Raw genomic sequence first — 26,376 nt, 5'->3', positions numbered from 1 at the left:
TTTGCGGATGACACAAAGCTATGGGGAGAAGTGGACACGCCAGAGGGCAGGGAACAACTACAAGCAGACCTGGACAGGTTGGACAAATGGGTGGAAAACAACAGAATGCAGTTCAACAAGGAGAAATGCAAAGTGCTGCACCTAGGGAGGAAAAATGTCCAGCACACCTACCGCCTAGGGACTGACCTGCTGGGTGGCACAGAAGTGGAAAGGGATCTGGGAGTCCTAGTGGACTCCAAGATGAACATGAGTCGCAGTGTGACGAAGCCATCAGAAAAGCCAATGGCACTTTATCGTGCATCAGCAGATGCCTGACGGATAGGTCCAAGGAGGTGATACTTCCCCTCTATCGGGCGCTGGTCAGACCGCAGTTGGAGTACTGCGTGCAATTCTGGACGCCGCACTTCAAGAGGGATGCGGATAACCTGGAGAGGGTCCAGAGAAGGGCCACTCGTATGGTTAAGGGCCTTCAGACCAAGCCCTACGAGGAGAGACTAGAGAAACTGGATGAGGAGAGACTAGAGAAACTGGATCTATTCAGCCTCCGCAAGAGAAGGTTGAGAGGCGACCTTGTGGCTGCCTATAAGTTCATCCCGGGGGCACAGAAGGGAATTGGTGAGGCTTTATTCACCAAGGCGCCCCCGGGGGTTACAAGAAATAATGGCCACAAGCTAGCAGAGAGCAGATTTAGACTGGACATTAGGAAGAACTTCTTCACAGTTCGAGTGGCCAAGGTCTGGAACGGGCTCCCAAGGGAGGTGCTGCTCTCCCCTACCCTGGGGGTCTTCAAGAGGAGGTTAGATGGGCATCGAGCTGGGGTCATCTAGACCCAGCCCTCTTTCCTGCCTATGCAGGGGGTCGGACTCGATGATCTATTGAGGTCCCTTCCGACCCTAACATCTAACATCTAGCACATCCAGCACAGCTGGTGCACTTCACTTGGTGACATCTGTTTGTACAATGAAGTCATACACAAGAAGGTTTTTAAGTGAAAACAATAAGGATTTTTATGTACAATATTCATTTTACCCAGACAATCAAGTATACTCAGGTCAGAGTCAGGCTGGGCCTGACAACGTTCCACAATGCAAAAGTTGGGCCTCGGTGTACCAAAAAACCCGATACAGGGCATCCTTGAAGTACACACACACACACACACACACACACACACTCCCATTGTAAATGTAACATGGTTAACCCCAAGTGCAAGCTGTATTTCTTTGTCACACATGCGCGCACACACACACACACAGATAACGTCGTAAATGTAACATGGTTAACCCCAAGTGCAAGCTGTATTTCTTTGTCAAATTAATGATTATTAAATACAGAGATACAGATACAGCAGGTTTAAATGACAAATGTTGCTAGACTCAATATGACAGACCAAGTAACTTAAATAATGGGAATATAATAGTATAAAATGGGTGTGATTTTGACATCAGGGTTTCTGCTCTGAAGTGCATCCTGGCACACACTGCTGGAATCCGCTTTTATTGCTACTTGAATTGTCTGATTAATGGTGTTTTGTTAAGGTGATGCATTGCTTTCACAATTTGCTATTTTCTGATTTTGCTAAAATCATGCAGAGATACCGGCTTAGCATGAAAGTTACTCAAGAACCTTTCTGAGAGTTCGTGAAGTACCGGCTTTGCGGCTCTTCAATTTTTCAGGCTCCAAAAGGTACAATTCTGCCGGGGGGAATGTAACAGTCAAGCTTGTAGCCTCAGGTTCAGAATATCTGACGAACCCTGGGTCTGACCCGACACAGCAGTTCTTCTGTTCTGAGGAGCAGGAGCAGGAGTGTGCATGTATGACAGCTGTCAGAGGATCACAAGGGCTGGGACGGAGCTCAGGAGGCCGCGTCCAGTCCACCCCCCTGCTCCAAGCAGGACCAGCCCCAACTGCATCATCCCAGACGAAGCTTTGTCTACCTGGGTCTTCAACACCTCCAAGGATGGAGACTGCACCACCTCTCTGGGGAGCCTGTTCCAGTGCTTTACTACCCTCCTCATGAGAGAGCTTTTCCTAACATCCAACCTCAACTGCCCTTGCTGCAGCTTGAACCCATTGCTCCTTGTCCTGTCACCTACCCCCACCGAGAGCAGTCCGGCTCCATCCTCTTTGCAGCCCCCCTGCAGGGAGGTGAAGGCTGCTATTCAATCCCCCTCGGTCTTTTCTTCTGCAGACTCAATCAGCCCAGTCCTCTCATCCTCTTCTCACCAGTCCTGTCCCCCAGCATCCAAACCATTTTCATTGCCCTTCGCTGGACTCTCTCCAATGTGTCCCCATCCTTTCTTTAGTAAGGGGCCCACAGCTGGACACAGCACTCCAGATGTGGCCTCCCCAGTGCCGAATAGAGGGAGGAATCACTGCCCTCAATCTGCTGGCAGCGCTCCTACCAGCGCAGCCCCGGATGCCGTTACCCTTCTTGGCGCCACGGGCCCGGTGCTGGCTCACATTCAGCTTCTTGTCCATTGTAACCCCCAGCTCTGAAGTGGCACGAAGCTGGAGGAGTCATCTTTTATACAGACTTCCTGAGGCTGACCTACGGCTCGTACTTGGGCACAGGATGGGATGTGGAAAGGGAGTGGACCTGCCATCTGGCAATACTCAGCTGGCACGGGATCTGCAGCCGGTGGCCTCGTTACGACCCCCCTTGGAAGTGGTGTCAGAGCAGCTTGAGACGCAGGGAGCGTCACGGCCTCCCGAGTGCTGCTCCCCAGCCCAGGCTCCTGCTCCAAGCATACGCTGGCAGCCGAAAACATCTTTCAAGCCTTTAAATGGATGGAAAAATGGATCTTTCTAAAAACGTGTTTTAGTTCAATTACAAACCATTCCCCTCAATTTAGGAGTCATTTGGTAATTTCTCGGGCCTGTGATATATGGAAAGTCAGACTAGATTTCCATAATGGTCCATTTTGGCCTCAGCGTCTATGGCTGACGGGATTTAGGAATTGCAACCTAAGGCTGGCAGGTAATTGTTTGATATTTTTAGCAATTTTTATTGACATGCTCAATGAAGGCAGGCTGTCTTCTGCTCTGCCTGGGTAATGAAGCTGTGTAATGAATGTGTATATCTTGTCAGGTGCGCACTGAATGAGACAGAGCTCAGTAGAAGCAATTATTAGCAAAGCTCGCTCTCTTTGTTTCTGTGTAGTAATAAGCTGATAGCCTCTGTCTCCAACTTATTTCATATTTGGACAATGGGGATAACTGCTAATGTTATTTTACGGATCACTGAAACAGTGAGAGGCAGAGCTCCCCCTGTCCCAGCCCCCACATCCCTGGCATAGAGGCGGGGTAACGGCACCGAAGCATGGGCAGGATGGCGAGGGATGGGAACGCAGCGAAGGGGAGCTCACCCGGACCCATCGCCGCTGGATATTATGGTACTACTTAACTTACAGCTTCTCCGTTACCCTTCGGCATTTACCGTTGGCAGCTTACCCCCGGCACAGCTCCCGCACCTGCTGCGCCCTTCCCTTCTGCGGCTTAGCCTTGCAAGGTCTTAAAGCTGCATGGTGAGATGGATGAAAAGCGGCAAGCATCAGTGATGCCGCTACCTGACATTTCATCTGCAAAATCCAAACGCTCAACGGCCCGAGCACCAGCCGTCAGGGCTCCTGGCTCGCTGCTCGCACGCCAGGTTTCCTGTTCGGCGCGAAGAACTACCCGAGCAGGAGGATGAGGTTGCAACCCGTGTGCCCCTTCTTCCCCACCAAACCAAACCTGAAAGCGCGGGATCCTGACAAGAACACAACCGAGGAAAACAGCCACGAGCAACAAAGCTTAAAAGAAAAGCCTCGTCCAAGCAGTCTTTGCCACAACGGCGGAGACACGCTGGAGACACCACAAACGCCACCACGGGCCTCGGCACCTCTGTCGCTTTGCCTGGCGGGCGCTTGGGAAGCTGGTGACAAGCGGTAGCATCACGTTACCGGCTGCCAAAAACTTTCTGGGCACAACTTAAGGGGCTGTTTTTGACCTAGGAAACCCTAAATCGCCTGGGCCCCCTATGGGGCCCCTATGGGGACCCCATAGGCCTGGGCCTATGGGGTCCCCATGGGACCGCCGGCTCCCAGCACGAGGCCAACCAGGAGAAACACCTCCAGTCCCACCGGGCACCTTGTTGGCTTGATGAAAATACAGGGAAAGTTGCTCTTGGCAGCCGCTCCTCAGCTCCGGGACTGCCGGAGCGCGAGCCTGGCCATCTTCCAGGAGCGCGGCGAGCCCCTTTCTTCTGGCAGGTTTTAGCATGCAGGGGTACATCCCGACAGTGGTTGTACATAGCTTGGAAAAGGGTAACCAAAGGAACGGGAAGGAGGCAGCGGCTCCCAGGAAGAGGACACGCTGTAGACGCACGCCATCAAAGCACCAAGTACGACAAACAGGTCCTCCGGAAAGGACAGGACGTAAAGTCAAGGAAAGTTCCTGAAATGCAGCAAACAGCAGAGGAGGGATTTGCACGGGTTTCCACCACTGCTTTGTTATGCCTCGACTCTGCGGTGCGGACGGCAGGAGAAAGGCCAGGAGAAAGCAGCGGGACCTTTCACCCGGCAGTCAGAGACTGAGAGCAGCTCTTCCGAGACCCACGCCTGTGGCACGCCGGGTTTTCGGTCGAAGCCCCTAGTCCCCTATGGCCGTCGGTGAGCAGCAGGCAGCAAACGTGTAGAAAGACTGGCAGAAGTGGGGGGTTTGGGCTCCTGACAGCCCATCCTGCTGGCCACGCTTACGTTTCTCAGAGCAGCGGTTTGCAGCTGGCGCTCTCTTGCCTGCGCACCGCTGTTGTTCACGTCACGTTAACGGTGCGTAGGAGGCTCCGGCAGGAGCCGTGTGAATCCTACCAGCACCGCACCGTGGCGCAAATGAATCTGAAAGCTTAATGAACTGGAGGGTCCCAGTTGCTCTGTCACTGCAAGCATCCACTCCTGTGCCCGGATGGAAGTAAATCAGGAGGTGTTTATCAACGGTCCTTCCCGGGAGATCCGGTACTCTGGAGCCACGCAGGAACAGAGAGATCTCGATAGCCCCTCAGCCCCGGTCTTGTATCTAAATACAAGAACTTCATAGCCCGGATTTTAGCTGGAGGCGTCAATGGCAGCTAAGGAGGCTGAGCACCTTTTAGCTCACGTCATCTTTGCGCACAAACACGTGCAATGGAGTATTCTTGGGGCAGCAAGCATCACGTGCATAACAACAGAGGTGCATACGAATTTACTTCCAGCCGAAAAAGACTTTGGGGTATAACCACGCGTGTGTTAAGAAGCTTTCCCTTTATAACCATCCATGCCCAAAACAGGTTGGAAGCGCCGTAGGGGCTGGGCTGAGCGCTTCCTTCCTCCAGAGAGCTTGAGAAGCATCACATGAACTCGGGACTCGCCTAGCGAGGAGTGGCAGCCTGGAGCAAGAAGAGAATTGGGATCACTCGAGACAGATGTTTGTGCTGAATTTATAACAGTTGCAGGAGTCGCTTTTGTTCCAAGGGGAAAGTAAAGCATTCGCAGGCAGGTTCTCTAGCACCGCATTTTATACTGGCTTTGATGTGAAAGTGTTATCCCATCCGCATGGGTTTTATCCTATTCCTCAGCTGTAAGAATGGACTTTTTGGCCAGGCTTTTAGAAAAACGCTACTTATGAAATTATAATTGTGCTCTGTCCTTCTTCACACCCTGCTTGGAGATCCAGTTCTGCTGTGCTGCTTTTGAGAAAGCCACCAAACAACACGGGCAGAGCAAACCCATGGCAAAACTGACCTTTCTGTTGTCACCTTCCTACTCCCTCCCGCTGTCTGTCACACTCCCCGGCACGTGCTTTCTCTGCATTGCACGGGCTCTGAAGAGGGACCTGTTTCCTTTTGTTTGCTTATTGCACTATTGGTTGTAGTGCTACGAGCAACCAAAACCCAGCCCGACTGGGGCCGGCTGGGCCACAGGATGTAAGGGCATCCTTCTCATTTTTCCAAGGCCATGCAGGAAATTACACTCCAAAGGATTCCCACGCTAGGACCCGGCGCTGTTTTCATCACATGGTGGCACCACGAAATACAGAAGACGCTTCCGCAAGTGCCGGCAGGCATTTCCCAACTGTAAAGATTTGTTAAACTGCTGTTATGAGAAGGAAAACATTACCATGAGGCTTACTTTTACATGTAGAGAAGATGAGGTTTTGTATCTAAGCGTCTCTAAATTCCTTTCCGCGCTTGCTCTCTGCCCCTGCGTGACACCAGAGACTGCACAAGACAGACCTCGGTCTGACCCAGTCGGTGCCGGCTCTCACGTCCTTATGAGAAGCCAAATGACAACGAGCCTCTCTGGGGAGCCTGTTCCAGCGCTTCACACTCACCTTCCTAGTGAGAGAGTTTTTCCTAATATCCAGCCTCAACTTCCCTTGCTGCAGCTTGAGCCCATTGCTCCTTCTGTCACCCGCCCCCACTGAGACCAGCCCAGCTCCATCCTGCTTGAAACCCCTCTGCGGGGAGGTGAAGGCTGCTATCAAATCCCACCTTAGTCTCCTCTAAATCAGCCCAGTTCCCGCAGCCTCTCCTCACCAGTCCTGTGCCCCAGCTCCCAACCATTTTCATTTCTCTCTGCTGGACTCTCTCCAATTTATCCATATCCTTTCTGTAGCGGGGTGCCGAGTAATTCTGCACCGAAGCCAAAACTTCTGGCTGAGCTACAACACAGCTTCAGAAAAGACGTCCAGATTTGACTGAGCCACTAAATAGCATAGACACTGCCCCCCGCCCCCATATCCCTAGGTGAGCTATTCCAATGGAGAATTAAGCCTCCTTCATGCACCCCTGCACGCTCAAGCAGATCTCCGAGGGCAGAAGAAATACACGTGCCGCGGCTGGCAAAAAGCAAGGTGCAGAGAGCAGCCGTAGGTGAGGTGCTTGCTGCAGCCGGAGGCTTTTTGGGACTCCAAACTCCTAGAGAAAGGAGGACGCAGAGAAGAGAAAGCCCAAGGATGACAGGAGAGACTTGGACCTAAAAGCAGTCGTGGCCCTGAAACTCTTACTCCTCTTACCCTCGAAAACAACCTGCACAAACCAGGGTTAACGCCTAGTATTGGTTCGGTTGGTCATGAGCAAGGATCCTGTTTTTTTCTGATAAAAAAATCCCCAGTTTTCAGGTTAAACAGTAACCTGAAATCCACGTTTTTCCGTGATCAAAATGAAATACCACTATATCTATATCTATATATTAGCGGTGTTTTATTTTGATCATGGGAAAATGTGGATTTTAGGTCACTTTATCTAATCCAAAAATTGGGGATTTTTTTTTTTTTTATCAGAGAAAACCAGGATCCCTGGTAATGGGATTCTAGGTTTCTCTGAGTTAAAAAATCCCCAATTTTCATTTAAAAAATAGTAACCCCAAAGCCACATTTTTCCATGATTTAAATCAAACACCATGTATCTATCTATCTATCTATCTATAGTGGTGCTTCACCTTAATCATGGGAAAATGTGGATTTGGGGTTACTTTTTTAAACCAAAAATTGGGGATTTTTTTTTTTAATCAGAGAAAACCAGGAATCCTGGTAATGAGGTATTTTAAAGTCGCATGTGTACATGGGGCACACGTTTCTGAGGAGACATCAGGGCTGTCAGGCAGATGAACCACGTGTTTTAACGCACAAGGACCGACTGGGTGACTTGCACTTGTCGCAGCACCGTGCCACAACGCGCCTTGCACGTGGACTGTACCAGGACGGTCTCCGCAGCGCGGCCGCTCAGCGCTGCACTCAGGTGTGCGCGGTGGTGCTTTGCACTCAAGCCGGCTAGCCTGAAAGCTGGAGTAGGTTAAAGCATGTGTTTGCACAAGCTCTCCATCCACGCTACCACAACAGCTCCGTCCCTCCCTGCCCTAGGACGGGGAGCTCCAGCTCTGGTGCAGCCCGGGGGCCAAACGTGAACACCCGCAAGCTGCGCGTAACCCTCGTGCAAGCTTCCTTTTGGTCTACAGAGCAAAGGTAATCTCTCTGCAGGGTTTCTCAGATGAAGAGGAATAGGGTTTCTGTCTGAGGCAGGACTATTGGACTGATCAACTTAAGGGAGTCAAGTCCCGACAAGGGCAAAGCCCCCTGTTCTCTTTGGGAAATAAATAAGATTAGTTTCAAATAGGCCCTTTGGCCCTGAGAGACAGACAGCGACTCCCAGCAGTCTCTGGCGGCACATCACATTGCTGTCCTTTTGCCCAGGTCAAGAGAGGAAAAGCGCAGGAGATTTCAAACAACATGGAGAAATCTGGACTATTAAGTAACCAAATTGCGGGGCCCTTGAGACTCGCTCGTACTGAACAAGTGGTCTTACAACTGAGCAGAGCAGCCTAAGCGAGCCTTCAAGCACGGGGAGCGATTGTGCATCCCACGGCAGGCTGGAGAAGGAGCCCCCAAAAGCCATAGCATCCCGGGTGCATCGGTAGGAGCGCTGCCAGCAGATCGCGGGCAGCGATTCTTCCCCTCTATTCAGCACTGGGGAGGCCACATCTGGAGTCCTGTGTCCAGCTGTGGGGCCCCCACTACAGAAAGGATGTGGACACATTGGAGAGAGTCCAGGGGAGGGCAACGAAAATGGTTGTGGAGCTGGAGGACAGGGCTGGTGAGGAGAGGCTGAAGGAACCGGGCTGACTGAGTCTGCAGAAGAGAAGCCTGAGTGGGGATTGAATAGCAGCCTTCACCTCCCTGCAGGGGGGCTGCAAAGAGGATGGAGCTGGACTGCTCTCAGTGGTGAGATGACAGAAGGAGCAATGGGCTCAAGTTGCAGCAAGGGAAGTTGAGGTTGGATATTAGGAAAAACTTTTTCACTAGGAGGGTAGTGAAGCATTGGACAGGCTTCCCAGAGAGGTGGTGCAGTCTCCATCCTTGCAGGTTTTGAAGACCCGGCTACACAAAGCCTTGTCTGGGATGACGTAGTTGGGCTGGTCCTGCTCCGAGCAGGGGGTTGGACTAGATGTGACCTCTCTGGCTCCCTTCTAGGCCAAATTGTCTGTGACTCTGTGAATTCAAGGATCTTGATCAGGTTTGAGATGTACCCATTCTGGGTGTAAACAGATGTCACGTTTCTCCCAGCAAAAACCCTTTTGTTGCTCGTTCCTAGAGATATACCAGTCACCTGTCTCATTTTACATACCTATAAAGTACAATGTGTTAACACTCCCCTGCGCACGCACACACACACACACACACACACACACACACACACACACACACACACACACACACAATGCTGTGCATATCTCTAAGTTAGCAGTGGCTTATTTGAGTTAACTGCCCGTCTTTCCAGGGAGAAGCTGTCGGCTGTATGCATTCCCTGGCTGCTGTGTAAAAGGCTGCGTTGCTTCCTTTTGTCCTGGGTTTGGACTTGGATCAATGAAGACCGCCTCAAATGGGAGAGCTTCTGAGCTTATCCTTGTTAGAGTTACCTTGATGAGCTCTATTAATAGCTTTAACGCAAGGCAAAGAGGCTTTAGATTGAAGGGACAACATGTAGCAAGCAGTGAAAGCAGTTGGCGTTACGGTGCCTTTGAAGCTGGTGCTCTGGTCTGTTATGCGCTGGGTCTTCAGCGACAACCACGCTCTCGCAAAGAACAAAGGTCTTTGGATAAGGGACGGGCCATTCTCAGGAAGAAATTCAAGCTTTTCCTTAGCCGTTTTGTAAAGGGTAGAATCAAGAGCGGATCCTTTCTTGACTTAGAGCAGCGATGCGCTTGCTACCTCCTCTGTAGCACAAAGCACTGCAAAGAAAATGTATTGATTGCTTCTCTCGCTCTCTGAGTATTGATAGGGCCCGTGTGCTCCTCTTCTAGGCTGCCAACACCTCTTCACCCTCTGGGATCACAGTCAAAACTCTGGATTTCGAACCACCGTGGCCTTACAGCAGCTCGGCAAGATGAAATTTAGGCTGGGCAACAAAGCCCTGCAATCCCTGTCATCATCTTAAGGGCCAGACCAGAGACTACGACATGACTACACAAGCATCATTCAGCTCAGAAACATGAAGGCCTCTGGTCAGGTGAGGTCTCCCCGAGGAGGAGGAGATGGCCGAACAGGCGCTTGCTCACCAGTGTCACCTGCAGCACAGGTCAGGCCCGCGGGGACCAAAACCAGGAGGCAGGAAGCGAGGATTCAACGGCTCGTCAGTCTTTCAAGACAGAGGTGGTTTTCCCTTGCAGGCAGACCTTGATTGCACGCCCCGTTGTCCACTGAGCTCAGACCTGAACTTCACCAGCTTGCCTAGTTTTTCTGGAAGCTGTTGTTCTGCGCAGGTGGTAAATACACTAGAGACAACGAGGAGGCTTCTCTCGGGCTGGAACAGTTTTGGGGGGAAACAAGGAAGGTTACTAAAGTCAGAAAGGACTTCGGTAAGGACTCCCACACCGCTTTCTCCCTTCATAAGTGTGGAAGGTCTAACACAGACTGCCTCTGGATATCACATGAAGTCGCAACCACCACATGCACTGCGCTCAAGTTGAGCTGTCCGAATAGAAAATGTCTTCTGCTTTGACCGGCACATCGAGTGGATAGATAGCTTCCTATTGGGAATCAGCATTTCCTGGATTTAAGCAATACCCTTGGCACAAAAGCTAGCATTGCACTAAAACAAAATAATCTGTTGCTGAAACAAAGTTGGGAGGTATCGCTCGTACAAAGGGGGATTGGACTGCCATACAAGAACAACTGGATGCGTTTCAGGACTGGGATACTGGAAATGGGAGGCAACTTAAGATGGCAAAGTGCAAAGTCATTCACTTCGGGACTAATAAACAATAATATATGCGAAAACAATCTGAGGCTGTCCAAGTCAAGGTACTTCTAGAGGAAGAGGGAAGTATAAGTGCTATTTTGCAAGGCCCTGGTGAGATCTGGATGCTGTGTACAATTCTTAACACCCATGTTCAAAATAGATGAATTCAATCTGGGACAGGTGCCCAGAAGGGCTACTGGGATGATGAGGGGAATGTGGAATCTATTTTACAAGTGAAGATTAAGAGTGCTTGGCTTGTTTAGCTTAGAAAAATCAAGGCTAGGGAGGTATGTAATTGCTCTGTGTAAGTACAGAAGGGGAAGTAAATACCAGGGAGGGAGGGGAGTTGCCGAAGCTAGAGGACGACGCAGACACAAGAAAAAGTGGGTATGAACTGGCCATGAATGCAACTACGCTGGAAGTGCAAGGAGGTTTCCAACCACCAGACCAGAGTGGTTCTGGAAGAGTAGTACACAAGGTGTGGCAGGACAAAAATCCTAGGTTTTTTTTTTAATGATTTGCCCAAAAAGGGGGCAAGAACTCAGGACAGAATAGGAAAGAAACAGGTCAGAAACTATAAAGTTGGATTTTTTTTTTAAATTGCTAGAAACTTCACCCTTGAATACTTAAGAAACTGGCTGAAACAATCTCAGAGCCATCAGCCAGCAGAGAGGAGAGTTTGGGAGAAGTCCCTTCCCTCGTCACAGACCTCATGAAGGTTGGGAGTCCTTCCAAAAGCCTGGAGAAAGGCAACCATAGCCCTATTCTTAAAAGGAGGGGAAAGAAGGACACAGGGAGTCAGAGACAAGTCAACACATTATCAATTCCCAGAAAGATATTGGAAAAAATAATCAAACAGCGTATTAGTAAGCACCTCGAAGATAAACAAGGTGATAATTAATAGCAACCTGGATTCATTAAGAACAAGGAGGTTCAAAACAACTAAATTTCTTCCGATAACAGGGGAACAGGTTTAGTGGATGGGTGAAATGCTCCATGTGATATGTCTGGACTTTAGTAAGGCTTTTGTTCCTCTCGCGTGACACGCGAAATGGCACATGCACAATGGGCTGTCACTGGAGCTCCGCAAGCATCTGTGCTAGGTTCAGCATTATTCATCTATTTATTACACTACACTTGTTCATTACAAATTGTCAGGATCCACAGAAGCCAAAAGCTTGTCTTGCCCTTTCCCAGCTATGCAGTTGGCCCAATAAAAGATATCCCGCAGAGAAATCCTTGCCGCTTACGTCATTCCTGGACTATCACAGCTATGACATCACTCTGACACTGCCTTCAAATTGCTCCCTGAACCAGATAATCACGTGACGCTAGAAAACGTTGCTGACCAAAATCAATTCCCAGGTGAAGAGCAGTGCGTTGAACTGCACCTGAAGGTAGAGCGATGCGGGCAGAAGCAACAACCCCGAGACGTTTGCAACCACGCTGCAGTTGTCTTTGGTGCAAGGGCCGAGCTGCCACGTAGCCCAACATTGCAGTTGGCTGGAGACTGTCCTACTCTGGCACATAACAACTGGCCTCAAGCCTGCTTTTATCACCTCCCCTCTGGAATACAACGCTGTGATCTTTCTGGGCATGAAGCCACCAGCTCTTAGGAAACTCCAATGACACAGAAGACTGCAGTGCGTCTCCTCAGCAATACGGGCTCCCTTGAGCGGAGAAAGGCCATGGGCAGCCTTCCCCAGCTAGCTTCGGAGGGGGAGCAGAAGGTACGATGGGACGTGTTACACCTTACACCCTACACTCGCCCTTCATTCTCCAGAGATAACGAACCAAGGGCATGGTCTCTCTTTCCTGCAGGGTCCAGGGTAGCTAAACCAGTTGCTCACTATCCCAGAACTCGGCATCCCCAAACCTGGTACCACCCTCTGCCCCAGAGGCAAAGTGCACTGCCCAGACCTGCCTTCTCCAACACTGACACTGAGCTGTATGAACAACAGCATTCATAGTTTAAAACCAACCGAAAGCAAAGCACTGCATTATGCGCGTATTTCTTTTCCTTGTTGGAGTTGGGATAGCAAAAAAGAAAAATGAATCCCACGTAAGAGGTGCCGCTCCGTAAATGCACAACTTGGAAGTGTTTGGACGCTACTGTAAAAAGGCACTACAAGGACAACGAAGCGTTCTGAGAGAAAGAACTCTAGGTCACCAGCAATGTCTAGGATTATTATTTTACAGCAAACTAAAATGTCTTGCACGCTTCCTAAAAAACATTAAAAATGCTACAGAACTTAAGCTAATTTCAGAAATTATATGGTGAGAAAAAGCGACGAAGCCACAAGTAGGGGCCTGGAAGAAACGACACGAGTTACAGCAATACAATTACAGAGTCGCTCAAAGTAATTGTGCGCCAAGCAAAGTTGTTTTTTAAAAGCGAAGACATAAGCTAAATATCACTGTTGACTCACTGCTTGTAATTATCAACTCTACAACTGAACATCCCTGATAAGTACGTCTGCGCGCCGCACACGGCTGTTCTTGACATCTCCATCAAGTCATGCAGGTGTGGGCATTCTTCCTAATCTTGCTTGCTCTTGGGGGCTTGCCTGTACGCATCCCCTGCCTTGATCGAAGGCCTTGTCTACAAGAGAAAAGTTGTCCCAGTATAATTTGCATCAGCTTTTAAATCGAGACCATTACAGTGATGCAACATGCTTCAAGGACACTTAGGACTCGATTCTGCTCCGCTTGTCGGGCCAGTGATTCTCAACCAGGGTGCCACCACATTAGCACTGTTAGGTGTGCAAATATGATTGGCAAGCTAAGCCCCAGAGGTTTCAAGCAGGAATCCGGTAGGTCAAAAGCATTCAGACCAGTTGAGGTCTTTTTGGGTTCCTTGCAACTGAATTGCTCTACTATTTTCCTGTAGTCAAAAACTAAGTGAAAAACTAAGATCTGGCATTTTCTGAGGGTGCCTCAAGCCTCTCCAGGGGTTCCTCGAGCTTAAAAAAGTTGAGAACCACTGGAGGATGTGCATAAATGGACTTTGGTATCTAAGTGCGATTCTATTGCACCCGGCTCTGGAAAACAGTCAGTGGAAAAGTTGCGTGCTGCTTTTCTGTGATTCAGTCTTTAGAGTAAATAACAGCATGTTACGGAAGTGGGTTTTCAGGGATTTGGCCAGGGTGGGATTGAATCATACTTAGACACTGAAGTCCAATTAGATACCTAATAAGTGGAAGAGATTCTGGCCCTTACTCTGCCGGGGTGATATGACCACGGCACCCGTTCCTGCCCGGGGCAGGGGGTCGGACCTGATGATCTGTTTAGGTCCCTTCCGATCCTAAGCACTATGATGCTATGAAACGAGTCATGTCTTTTGATGTAGTTACACGTATTTATTCCTAATCGGTTTGAGTAAAATTGAAGCGAGTCTCCAGGAGAGAAACAAGAGCGCCTCCACACTCCTTTGCACTTTTCAAATTCATGCTGTAGTTACACGGCCGCTGCGTTCTGGCACAGACAGGTCATAAAGGTAGGATGTTAAATCAGTGCAAGTTTGAATGCAAACAGTCTCATATGTGTTTAAACCGCAGCACGATGTGCCTGTTTGACAGCATCCACAAACAAAATTGTTTTGGTTTAACTATATCAGTTTATCTATCGAATCTTTAATTAAGTGGCTATACCTTTCCATGCATATCAGGCCTGAGATGTATGCTTGCAGTATCCTCCCTAGAACGATGTGTCAGATCCTCTCTTTCCCATTATTTTAATCAATCCTACAATGCTCTCTCTGTAGCATCGCCAGTGGAAGACTAACATGCCATAACTTAAGTTTTGAACTGCTAGGATGCATGTTGCCCAAACTGCATAAGAACTGAAGTCATATTGCGGTAGGTAATCCGCTCCCCTCCACTTCCCCCTCTCCTTCCTAGTGTGTCTTATAAACTAACCCATCTCTCAAGTTTACCGTCTAGACTACAAATTCTTCAGGTGAAGGACCTGTCTCCTTTGTCTTCTCTGTGATACTCCTACCCTATGTGTAGGGACGATAAAATAAATCATTACGCTCCAGGGGCTGAGTGAATTTACATATATTAATTGCTATGGCATCCATCATCAGTGAGCGATGGTGGATATTGTAGCTATTCTACTGCCTGGAAAGACGGAGCGTCCTCTCCATTCAGTTTTGGCTGCAATGGCCTGGGCAGTTCATATGGAGATGCTTCACTTGCCCATACATCAATGTCTCCTCTTTGGCCTGGCAGGTTGATCCCAAAGGAAAGGCCGAAACCAGTACCTTTGGAGCCAGCTTGGCCGCAGCAGCTGCCGGTACGAAGAAGATCGTGAATCCTTCCGCCTTTCAGGGCTCTTCTCCTACCGACCAAGGCTGGAGAGCCCAGTCCACCCTGCTGTGGCATCTGCCTTTTGGGGTAAGGATTAGGACCCCCTCCGCCCAAAGCCGTTGGCTATTTCCCGCTGCCCAGCTCTCGGCGTTGACAGCTACAGGGAGTACCATCTACTGTCATAACCGTCGCAGACCTGATTGCAATGTTAACTGAACAGTGAAGCATTGAATATAGAATAACAACTATAATGTAGCCAGCTTGACTCCTTGCACCCAAGAGGGAAAGGGAGACAAGAGTGAGCCCAAAGTCTCTACGAAGCACCTGAAGTCCCGCATGGCCTGTCTGTTTTAACGCCGATCTACCAGAAAGGCAACGTGGCTTCTGTTGCAGTGCAATCACACACAGCACTGCTACGTCCAGGACTTTTGGTGGGCATCAAAAGAGGCTCCCTCGGCTCTGAAAGTCATCAGGTGGAGATGCTGATGAGGACATTGCAGTAAGGCCCTCGTCCCCTGTAATGACCTGAACTTGAGGAATCGTGGATCCCATCGTTGAGAGCAGCGGTCAGAGCTGAGCCCTGGTCTCCTAAGGGGACTCCCAAACGGGCTAGCAATAATAAGATAGCACCCAGAGAAGAAGACAGGAGGAACCCCAGGGCAGTGCTGGTTTGCTGTGACGATTGTGAGGCCGAGCTATGGGTCCGGGAGGCATTCAACCCAGGTAGAAGCCCAGCTTGCAAACAATGAAGCATCTTCACCGAGGTCTCAACCTGATTGAGGAAGACTGGCAATCCTTACTGGGGACTGTACACCGAAAAGAAAGAGAAGACTGTTCTGCAAAGGAGGGGCAGGCAACAGGACATCATCTTCCTCGGGCTAGGACATGAGGCATCACTCTAAAAGTGGACAGGAAAAAGCGTGAAGAGGAGACATTTTCCATTTGCTCAGGTATGAATGGAGGCAAGATGAACTGCTAATTCTCACTGTTGAGAAGAAATTTGATATAATCGGCATTGCTGAAACTTGGATCGCTGCATGATTAGAAAGTTAAAATGACTAGTTATTGCAGCCTTTGTACGCAGGGTACAGGCAAAAGGGATGTGCAGGGGGTAAGGGAATAACACCGTTATGATACCATTCGCTATTTGTATTATGGATAACTCAGAAGGACAGGATCTTGAATTCATAGGGGCATTTTTTTCTAATAAGAGGGTGCTGGGAAGGGGCTCTTAGATTGACCCAGAAAAAAGGATGATGCAGAATCCTAGAAAAGCAGGACTGCGTCCAGTCCAACCCCCTGCTAAAGGCAGGATCGTCCATCTCTAAGCCATAATGGACAAAGGGTCATTTAACCTGTTCCCAACCTTTGGGAACAAGCCTCATACACAATTGCCCTAGACAGCAAAAACACCCTTCAACGTGCCCAGGTAAAGCAGCGGGATGAAGGCGCTGTCTGCAAGACGCTCATACGCCCCATTAGAGAGAAAGTCAAGCCCCGCACGGTCCGTGCCAATCTGAACATGGAGCTAAATCCCTCCCTGACCCCAAGTGTGTTGATGGGTCTGAACCGACACAGACAAGCAAGACCCTCTAGCCAGAAACCTCTGGGTCTTTCAAGGGCCCAGGAGCACCAGTACAGCCCAGTCAAAAATCCATAGCCTTGGTTGCAGCTGGCACCCGGTGCTTCTGGGGAAGGCAGAAAAGCCCCTGAAAAAACCCTGCCATCCTTAGCAACAGGAGGGGGAAAATTATCCCCCGGTGGCAACCAGCAAATCCCAGAAGCAAGAGACAACCAGACACCCTCTGCTCTGCTCTGCAACGCAGGTCACACAAACACAGCTTCACACACTGCACACCTGGACTAAGCCACAGCTCCCTTGCCTGTCGTCCTGCCCCTCCATAAGCGTATCCCAGCACCGCTCATCTTTCTACACAGCCCCACAAGCACCGGTCCGCAAGGTGTAGGAACAAGACCTGAACGATCATGTGCGACTTCAGCTTTGGAGAATAATGCTGGAGGTTTTGTGCTTTTATCACAAACTTTCATTACGGGTTGGAAACGATGTCAAGGGTCTTCTGCTGCAAGTGCCCGCACTGTTCCTAAACCCTCTGCACCAAATGCCCAACAGCCTCGTCTTGACGGCCGCCAGTGACGAGACCTTGCAGCTGCCCTGGCATCTTGTCCCCAAGTCCTAGGACTCCTACCGGGGGGAAGGCCCCCCCGAGACTTGATTTAAATCTGCTTTGCTGCTTTTTTCTTCCTTTTAAAGACCCCTTCAAACATTTGAAGACTGCCATTGTATCTCCCGTTAATCTCCTTTTCTCCAGACTAAATGTGCCTAGTTCCTGCTTTCCAACCTTGTTATCATCCTCAACACCTGCCTCTAGAGTCTCTCCACTTTCTCTACAGCTTTTGCAAAAGGAGACACGGGTCTAAAGGTGAGGCCTAGCCAGTGTCGAGTGGTACTGTCACTCCCAGGTCCTACATTCAACCTTTCTGCTCATCCTGCCCAAACCATGTGCCTGTGATTCAGCACCCGTAAACGTTGCCGGACCCAGAACAGGCCTGTTTGGAAACTGCTTTGAGATCTGCTCTTCTTTCAGCAATCCACGCACAGTTATTCTTTCAAATAATTATGTTTCCATCTAATATTAATTCTATATAGCCCACCTTTCTCCAGTTTACTTATACTAATGCCATTTAAAACTGGTTCAAAAGTCTCATTAAAGTCCAGGTATATTTTGCTCATATATTATACATATATGTATATATGCGTGTGTGTGTGTGTGTGTGTATCTATCTATGTTTATCTATATATAGCAATATATTGCTATATATCTAGATATATCTATCTATCTATATCTAGATATATCTGTATTTACTTATACAAATGCCATTTAAACCTGGTTCAAAAGTCTCATTAAAGTCCAGGTATATCCTTATAGGCTCGGCAGTGCTACGCTGGCTAGCACTGTGGAAGAAAGAGACTTGGGGGTCATCATTGACCACAAGATGAACACGAGCCTGCAATGCGATGCGGCGGCTAGTAAAGCGACCAAAACGCTGGCTTGCATCCATAGATGCTTCTCAAGCAAATCCCGGGACGTCATTCTCCCCCTGTACTCGGCCCTAGCGAGGCCGCAGCTGGAGTACTGCGTCCTGTTTTGGACTCCACAATTCAAAAAGGATGTGGAGAAGCTTGAGAGAGTCCAGAGAAGAGCCACGCGCATGATCAGAGGTCAGGGAAGCAGACCCTACGAGGGCCGGCTGAGAGCCCTGGGGCTCTTTAGCCGGGAAAAGCGCAGGCTCAGGGGTGATGTGATGGCCACCTACAAGTCTATCAGGGGTGACCACCAGGATCTGGGGGAACGTTTGTTCACCAGAGCGCCCCAAGGGATGACAACTAGGTTGAATGGTCATAAACTACTACAAGACCGTTTCAGGCTGGACATAAGGAAGAATTGCTTTACTGGCCAAGCCCCCAAGGTCTGGAACAGCCTGCCACCGGAGGTGGTTCAAGCGCCCGCATTGAACACCTTCAAGAGCAAACTCATCTATGCTCATAGATGAGCATCTATGCTCATGCTCATCTTGCTGGGATCCTATGACCCTGGCTGACTTCCTGCCCTTTGGGCAGGGGGCTGGACTCGATGATCTTCCGAGGTCTCTTCCAGCCCTAATGTCTATGAAATCATATTTTGCTCATACATTATACATATATGTATATGTGTGCGTGTGTGCATGCGTGTGTATCTATATGTAGCAATATATAGATATATATCTAGATATATCTATCTATATCTAGATATATCTATATAGATAGATATATCTATCTACGAATATATATAGACATATATCTATATCTATCTATACACACACACACATCCATCCACATATATTAGTGGTGACCGACGACAGAACAAGGAGTAATGGGCTCAAGTTGCAGCAGGGATTGGATATTAGGAAAAACTCATTAGGATATTTGGTTGGATATTAGGAAAAACCTAATATTAGGATTTTAGGAGAAACTCTCTCACATGGAGGGTGGTGAAGCCCTGGAGCAGGCTCCCCAGAGAGGTGGTGGGGTCTCCATCCTTGGAGGTTTTGAAGGCCCAACTAGACAAAGCTTTGACTGGGATGATGGAGTTGGGGCTGGTCCTGCTTGGAGCAGGGGGTGGACTAGCTGTGCCCTCCTGGGGTCCCTTCAACCCTCCTCGTCTATGACTCAATGACTGTATGCCCTCTGAATTCCCCTCACTGACCAACTATTTACTCTTATAAAAAAAAAAAAAATCAAGTTGTCTTGGCCTGCTTTGCTCCTAACAAATCCACGTTGCCTTCTCGTGATCACCCCTTCTTCGTCCAGGTATTTGCAAAGTGCTTGCTGTAGAACTGGCTGTAGTGACGTCCTAGGTTTGGAAGCCAGGCTGACCAGTCTGGCGTCCCCGGGCCCCACCATCCTTCTGGCTTTAGAGATGGAGACTGTCTCAGCCTCCCTCCAGCCTGCTGGGATCTTGCCTCTGATCAGTTTGCAAATATTGCCACTGGCTTTGAGATCTCTTCAGCCAGCTCCTCCAGCCCCCGGGAGCCGATCACTCATGAGAGCTGGTCTCATTCTCCAGGGAGCACCGGTCATGACCTGACACCCTTCAATGCAGGCAGAGAGGACGGTCCCAACCGGTAATGCAAATAGCTGGTGCCTCAGAAAGGCCAGTTTCCCCAAACTGAGAAAAATATTAGAGGAACTGATGGGGAGGAAAAATGTGAATGGAAATTGGAATAGCTTCGAATAGTATTTATTAGATGGCTGAAAACACCACAATTTTACAATCAAAAAGGAGGATGACTTTGGCTAAAAGCCCATCCTGGTTCAGTCCTGAAGAGAAGAGAACATTTAGAAATAATACGGCAATACATAACAAATGGGAAAAGAGGAATTAGCAATCGATATAAATCAGAACTTATGAACTGTAGAAAATTAATAAGCTAAAGACATCATGGAAAAAAAAATGCATGCCTGGAAGAGCTAATTAGAATTTCTTTTAAAAAGAATAGAAGGAACAAAAGATATCCTAGCAGCAGTACAGGCTCATTAGTAGGTAGAAAGAATAATATTGTTAATAATGAATTATAAGAGACAGAAATGACCAATAAATATTGTTTCGTTTTCAAAAAGAAGTCAGGTAATGTATTTTTCATCTCATTAGTAACTAAAGAGAATGCGATACATCATCTGCTACAGACACGTTTCTAAATTAGCTACCCCAGATGTAACCTGGACACAAAAACATTTTAAGTTTTGGTTCAGGATCTCCCTGATGCAATGATGTTAATTTTTAATACATTTTGGCATGCTGGGAAATATCAGAAGACTAAAAGAGGGCTAATATTGTGCGAGTATGTACGAAGAATGAGCAGAATTACTCGAAGGCCATTAGCTTGATATCAGTCTTCAGTACAGTATTGGAAAAACTCAGATGGGCTCCAGCTGACAGAGTATTAAGCAGCATGTACACAAACGACACCAGTCAATATATTTTTATAGAAAACAGGGCTTGTAATACCAATCTGATTGCATTCTGCGACTGGTAAAGGCAAGCAAGCACGAAGATAAAATAAACTTGAACAATGGCATCTAACTTAGTCGTGCGCGACATTGTGACTCAAAAATAGAGTGATGCCATGTCAATAAAGCACGTCCTCAACAGATTACGAGGTGGCTGTGCAATGGATGTCAAAAAACCATCACCGGGGGACCCATCCTTGAATGGTCAGTACCCTGCCTGGCACTATTCAACGTTTCAAAGCCAATATAAAAAAATCCCTGCTGACCAAATGTGCAGATAACACAATGCTTGCCAGAGGATAAATGCTGCGGGCAGGGCTGCCACCCAGAGCAATCTAGATCCTTTAGTACGCTGGGTCCTTCAAACAAAATGTGCCCACATGGCCAAGCGCACAGGTAGAGATCCAGGAACAGAGCACGCAAGCCTCCCCTACAGAAAAGGGGCCGTGTCCTCGAACGCTGATGCACAAACTGGTCTAAGGGCTCATCTGTGCTGCAAGCCCGCACAGCTCAGAGGAGCTCTCCCCTCCAGGCTGGGAAGCACCAGCTAGAAAAGGGGCCACCGCCGCCAGCCCGAAGCACAGGCACGTTTCAGCAAAATCTGAATTCTGCTGGCAATGCAATGTAGTGCAGACCAAACCTCCGTAGACAAGGAAGTCAGCCTGAGCTCCCAGTGCAATGCTCTGGGAAGAAGGGCTAATGTGATGCTAGCATGCAGAACCAGGTAAGCAGCAGGGAGGAGCAAGAGTACAGAAGAGATACTGGAATATCTAAGGTTTGCATTTTTTTTTAAAGAGGTTTTAAATGGGATTAAGTGCAGAAAGGAAGCACAAAAAAATGGTTGGAAAGCTGGAGGAAACACCTTAAAACGAGACTTAAAGAGCTAAATGACTTTAATTTTCCAAAAAGAAGGGTGAGTAGTGACAAAATTGCAATGCATAAATACTTTCACACTAGAAAGCACCGGGTACTACAGAGGTCTTTATTCTAGCAGGGACAAGCATAGCAATACCTGGAAGCTGAAGGCAGAAGAATTCAAATTAGAAGTTAGGCACCAAATGTAAGCAGTGCAGGTGATCAACCTCTGGAGCAAACTGCTAAGGGACATGACAGGGTCTCCATTTCTTGGAGTTTTCAAATAAAGACCGATACCTTTCTGGAAGACATGCATTAGTCAAACACAAGTTTTGTTTAAATCAAACACAAGCTATTTGGCTCAATGCTGCAGTAGCTGTTGAAATGCAACAGCCTCTGACATACAGGAGCACATACTCGGTGGTATAACGGTCCCTGACGGTCTTAAATGGTATGAACGGGAACAATGCTAATATCAAATACCTCTGTCCTTAATGGAATCAACTCAGGAAACACCTGAAAACAAGAGTAACGAAGAAGTGGGCTGCATATGCACAAGCGCCAGAACGCGTGGTCCTGAGGCATCGCCAGGCGGCCTCCGTCTGTGCCAATGCTCCATGTGCATTTGCACTGGCTCCGCACGAGAGCCCAGTCACCACGAGGATCCGTTGCACATCTTTTCCCTTACCTGGCCAAATTCTCAGAGCTAACCTGCTCCAAGACCTCAGCCTTCTCTGAAATAAAGTCTGGATCCAAAACCACACATGATACAGAACTTGTGCAAGACGCCGTCGAGTGCCGTGTCGGACTGAACCTGCTGACGTGCTCTGCCAAGTCGGAACAAACTGGGAGGCCAGATCAGCGTGACCGAGTTGGAAGGCTTGCTTTACAAGGAAAGCCTTCGAAAGACCCCGGTCCTTGCAAACTGACAGTGTAAAACCAAGTCAATGAAGCCTTCAGGGTGGTCTGTGTAAACGTGGTCTTTTAGATCCGGTGCTCTTAGGACATGTCGCTGAAAATCAGACACAGCTTTCCCGGCCACAGCAGATGGCTAGGACCGAACTGGAATGGAGATCCACTTGGCGCACAAGTGCATGCAGAAAATAAACAACTCACTGGTAGGAAACCTGCAGAACCGACTCGCTAGTGTGCAAAGTAATACATGCTATGAATTCAGCACAGAAACAACAACCATGACAGCACCGAGTCCTGGGAAGCGCTGAAGGACACCGCGCAGGGGGCACGGATGAGAAATGGTAAGAAAAGGACGGGCTGGGGTCCCTCACACTGCTTCAGTATCACACACCTGGGGTTGCGCTCAGTACCAGCAGTGCCTGCTCTTCAGAGAGGCTGCTGAGAGTTGTGCTTCTCATACAGGTGGGGAATTCTTGGAGGACCCGGAGCCCAGCATCCCACACACCCCTTCGCACTCATTTCACCTGCCCTGAGACTATTTTGCACCCCCATGACTATGCCATCAAGAGAACCCCAAGTTTGCACCTGCGTTCGTCTAAGCCGGCTGTCCCAGGTCTCCGTATCCTGCAAAGAAACTCATCCATCCTGAGAAACCTGCACCTACCCCCATTCAGCTGCCTCATCTGACCCCACAAACCAAGCCCCTGCACTCCTCCCCAGAGATCTCCTTTCCAGGCTTGCAAGCCCGTGCTTCCAGAAACCCAAAAGAAACATCATCAAAACACATGATTTGGACTCTCAGCTACACCCCAATCCCACCGCTTACATTTCCACTCGTGCCACTTGCAACCCCTCTCGCCAGGCAACGGCTCCCCAAAACCTGATTGCAGCCCCCAAGGCAGCCAGCTGCCCCCCGCCCCTCTTCTGCCATCACCCCAGCTCTGGGGAAGCTAGTCTCACCTCCAGTGTCCGGATCATGGAAGTTGGGGTCCAGTCCCTTCTCCAGCAGTCTGCAGACCTTCTCCACATTAAGCATTTGCACGTACTCCATGAACTTCTTCAGGTTTGCCTGCAGCCGTGACAGCCCATGAAAACACACAATACACAATGTTAACACCCGGATACTGAACAAAGAAGCCCCTGGGGTGGGTGGGGAGGGCGAGGGGGGGGGGGATTACCCTTTCTGGACGCACAAGCAAATGTCTGAGGCTGACATCCTCCGGAGGGATCCCCAGGGCCCTTGGCCAAAACGGGCAGAAGCAGCTGAGCTACGAAGGGCCCGTTTCCTCCTGGACTGCATTAGCTTCGTGACCCCTTTGCTCCTACAGGCTCTTTGCTTGGTGCCTCTCCCCTTCCCTCTCCCTCTCCCACCTCTTTTCTACCTTTGCATTCAAATCACTCTCTCCATTGCATACCCTGGTGTGTGCAGGTCCTTTCACGGCTGTGGGTTGTAGCCACGTTGGTCTAAGGACATAGGCAGGCACGGTTCTTGGGGTAGATGTGATATCTTTCATTAGACCAACTAAATAGTTGCAAAAATTGTTCTTTGCAAGCTTTTGGGCACAAACTTGCCCGAAAGAAGAAGGGTGTTGGTGCTCGAAGGCTTGCAAAGAGCAATGTTTCCAACTATTAGTTGGTCTAATAAAGAATATTACATCTCCCCAAAAACCCTTGCCTGCCCAGGTCCTTTCACCGCATCTGGTGAAGTGAGCTCCAGCTCGTGACAGATTGTGCTAGGCATATCTCCAATGTAGTTAGTTTATAAGGTGCAAATCTGCCCTGCCTTCCACATTTCCACCCCCCCAGGGACTGGAGACGTGGAGCGTATCCGGAGTCCAGAACCACGAGGGGCATTCAGATACCTCCCCCTGCCCCCCAGCCACACGCCTGCCCTCCTGATGGATGGTATACTTCCACGCACACCCAGCACTGAGCAAAACAGGCATTAAATGCTGTGACACAGACACCACAAAGGGAAAGTGATGTGAGCAACCACCTCTTCAGCAAGACCACACAGCGCTCGATGCAGGAGGTGACGGCCCAGCTTCCCGTCAGCAGCAATCTCATGCTGATGGAGCGACGCGGTATGGTTTTATTTATACCTCTCTGGCTTGTTTTGTGCCCAGAAAAGATGTTAAAGTGGCATAATCTACCTATCTGCCTCTTGAACTGAAGGCACTCAACTAAAGAGACAAGATCAAGCTCCCTTGTACATCGACTATTATTGTGGGTTTCTATAACCGATATCACTATTGCCGGTACTCTCTGCCTTGTACTTGTGTTTTATTATTAGTGTCCCTTCCTGCCCTGCGCGTCCCAGTTGGCCCAGCAATTAGACCTGTTCTCAAGAGGGTACTGCGAGCTCAAGGGTTTGTCTTTTCTCTGTGTTGTTCCTCCTGCAATTATGATGTGCAGTAAATACATTTATTTAAATAAATTCTCCACAAATGCCCAGGCTCCAGAACCGACTGATTGGAAGAAGAAAGCAGTCCAATTAGACAGGAAGCAGAACATGAACTTGGTTCTTGTTCAGTGCCCCAGATCTGTATGGACAGGATTTGTTTTTAAACACTTAAACTCATATTAATAAATCCTGCGGTAGCCGGCTCTGCTGAAAAAACATGAGCTCTTTGGGGCAGAGGCTCTTTGAAGAGAGCTTCTCACATGAGAAATAATACCAAAGATGTGCGATCATCATAGCATTACTCTCAAAACAAAGCCCTGTGCTCTGGGGTCCAGAAAACCATGCCCCAACTCTGCACGCAAAGCTGGTAGAGATGGCCAGAAAACTGGGTTTCCTTTTTTGACAAACGGTGAGGCTTTTTAAAAAATAATATCAGCATAATTTGAGCAAACGCAAAAAAAAAAAAAAAAAAAAAATGTTGCAGGAAACCAAATGTTGAAAAATAATTAAATAACAACAAGAAGTAATGTGATAATTTAAGATCAATGGATACATTCCATTCCAAATGTTAACACTTTGAAAAATAATACCATATATAAAAAAATTCTTAAAATAAATCCTTTTCTTCAATAGGATCATATATAAAAATACCAAAAATATCTAAATAATTAGTTATTTTAAGCTCCGAAACCAATGTCTCATTCTGACACAAATGAAACAGGATGCTTCACCATTTCCAGACCTTTCACCCAGCTTATTCCAAACAAAACATCCTCAACATCGATTTGAGAGCGAAACAAAAAAAATGAGATTTTTTTCAAAACAGAAGAAAATGGCTTCAATTTAAAATTTCTGCGTCGTGCTACAGAGGGGCTTGCATGAATTCACCTGCTCCAAGCCTCCAAACGGAGACCTCGCGACCTCTTCATTGCACTCTTTGCTGTGACAATGGCTGGGGGAGGCCGGGTAGATAAACCTGGTAGTGCAAGATCATGCATCTTGTGACCAAACACAGTACAACTCATTTAAAACCCTGCTCATCCTTGGCTTGCATACGCAATGCAAACGGAGCTAAATGATACGACCACTTATTTAAACCCCCAGCGGATCCCCAAAACCCGTTAGTGCTGGACCCAATGCAGCATAAACCAAAGGAGTCCAAAAATATTAGACCGTGATGATGTAGCACAACCAAAAACGTCTCTTCTTCTCCACGAGCCACAGCAGCAAGTGCTGCAAATCTGAACCTCCAGTAACATTTAATGTTGTGGGTTTAATCACATATGACACTCGGTGTGCGCTAGGGTGTCACAACACATCAAACCCTGACACTCAAAGAAAACAAAGTCTGTCCGCAGGCAGCAAGTTTCGATGCCCTGAATGGCCCTGGGGAGAGCCATAAAGTGGGGTCGCTGCCAAAGGCAAAGAAGAAATATTAGGGTTTCATTGAAGACTGTTGAAACTGAAACCTTACCACTTTAGGCCCTGGCCTCCTTTCCCGTCCACATCCTACTTAACAAGGCACTCCAAACGCTCTCTGATCCCCGGCCAAGACAAAGCAACCCATGTCAGC

At 48.5% G+C, this 26,376-nt stretch overlaps 1 protein-coding gene across 1 annotated transcript in view; it reads right to left on the bottom strand.

Annotated features, from left to right (window-relative positions):
* SHANK3 (SH3 and multiple ankyrin repeat domains 3) overlaps positions 1-26,376 on the bottom strand; it is a 513,573-nt gene that overhangs the window by 425,631 nt on the left and 61,566 nt on the right. Inside the window, exon 4 of the mRNA XM_025216389.1 lies at positions 23,360-23,468. Within this exon, the coding sequence (XP_025072174.1) occupies positions 23,360-23,468 (109 nt within the window). The remainder of the gene's footprint in view (positions 1-23,359; positions 23,469-26,376) is intronic.

Source organism: Alligator sinensis, unplaced genomic scaffold (assembly GCF_000455745.1).
Source record: "Alligator sinensis unplaced genomic scaffold, ASM45574v1 scaffold961_1, whole genome shotgun sequence".
NCBI classification, from domain to species: Eukaryota; Metazoa; Chordata; order Crocodylia; family Alligatoridae; genus Alligator; species Alligator sinensis.
This window is presented reverse-complemented; position numbering and strand designations above follow the sequence as displayed.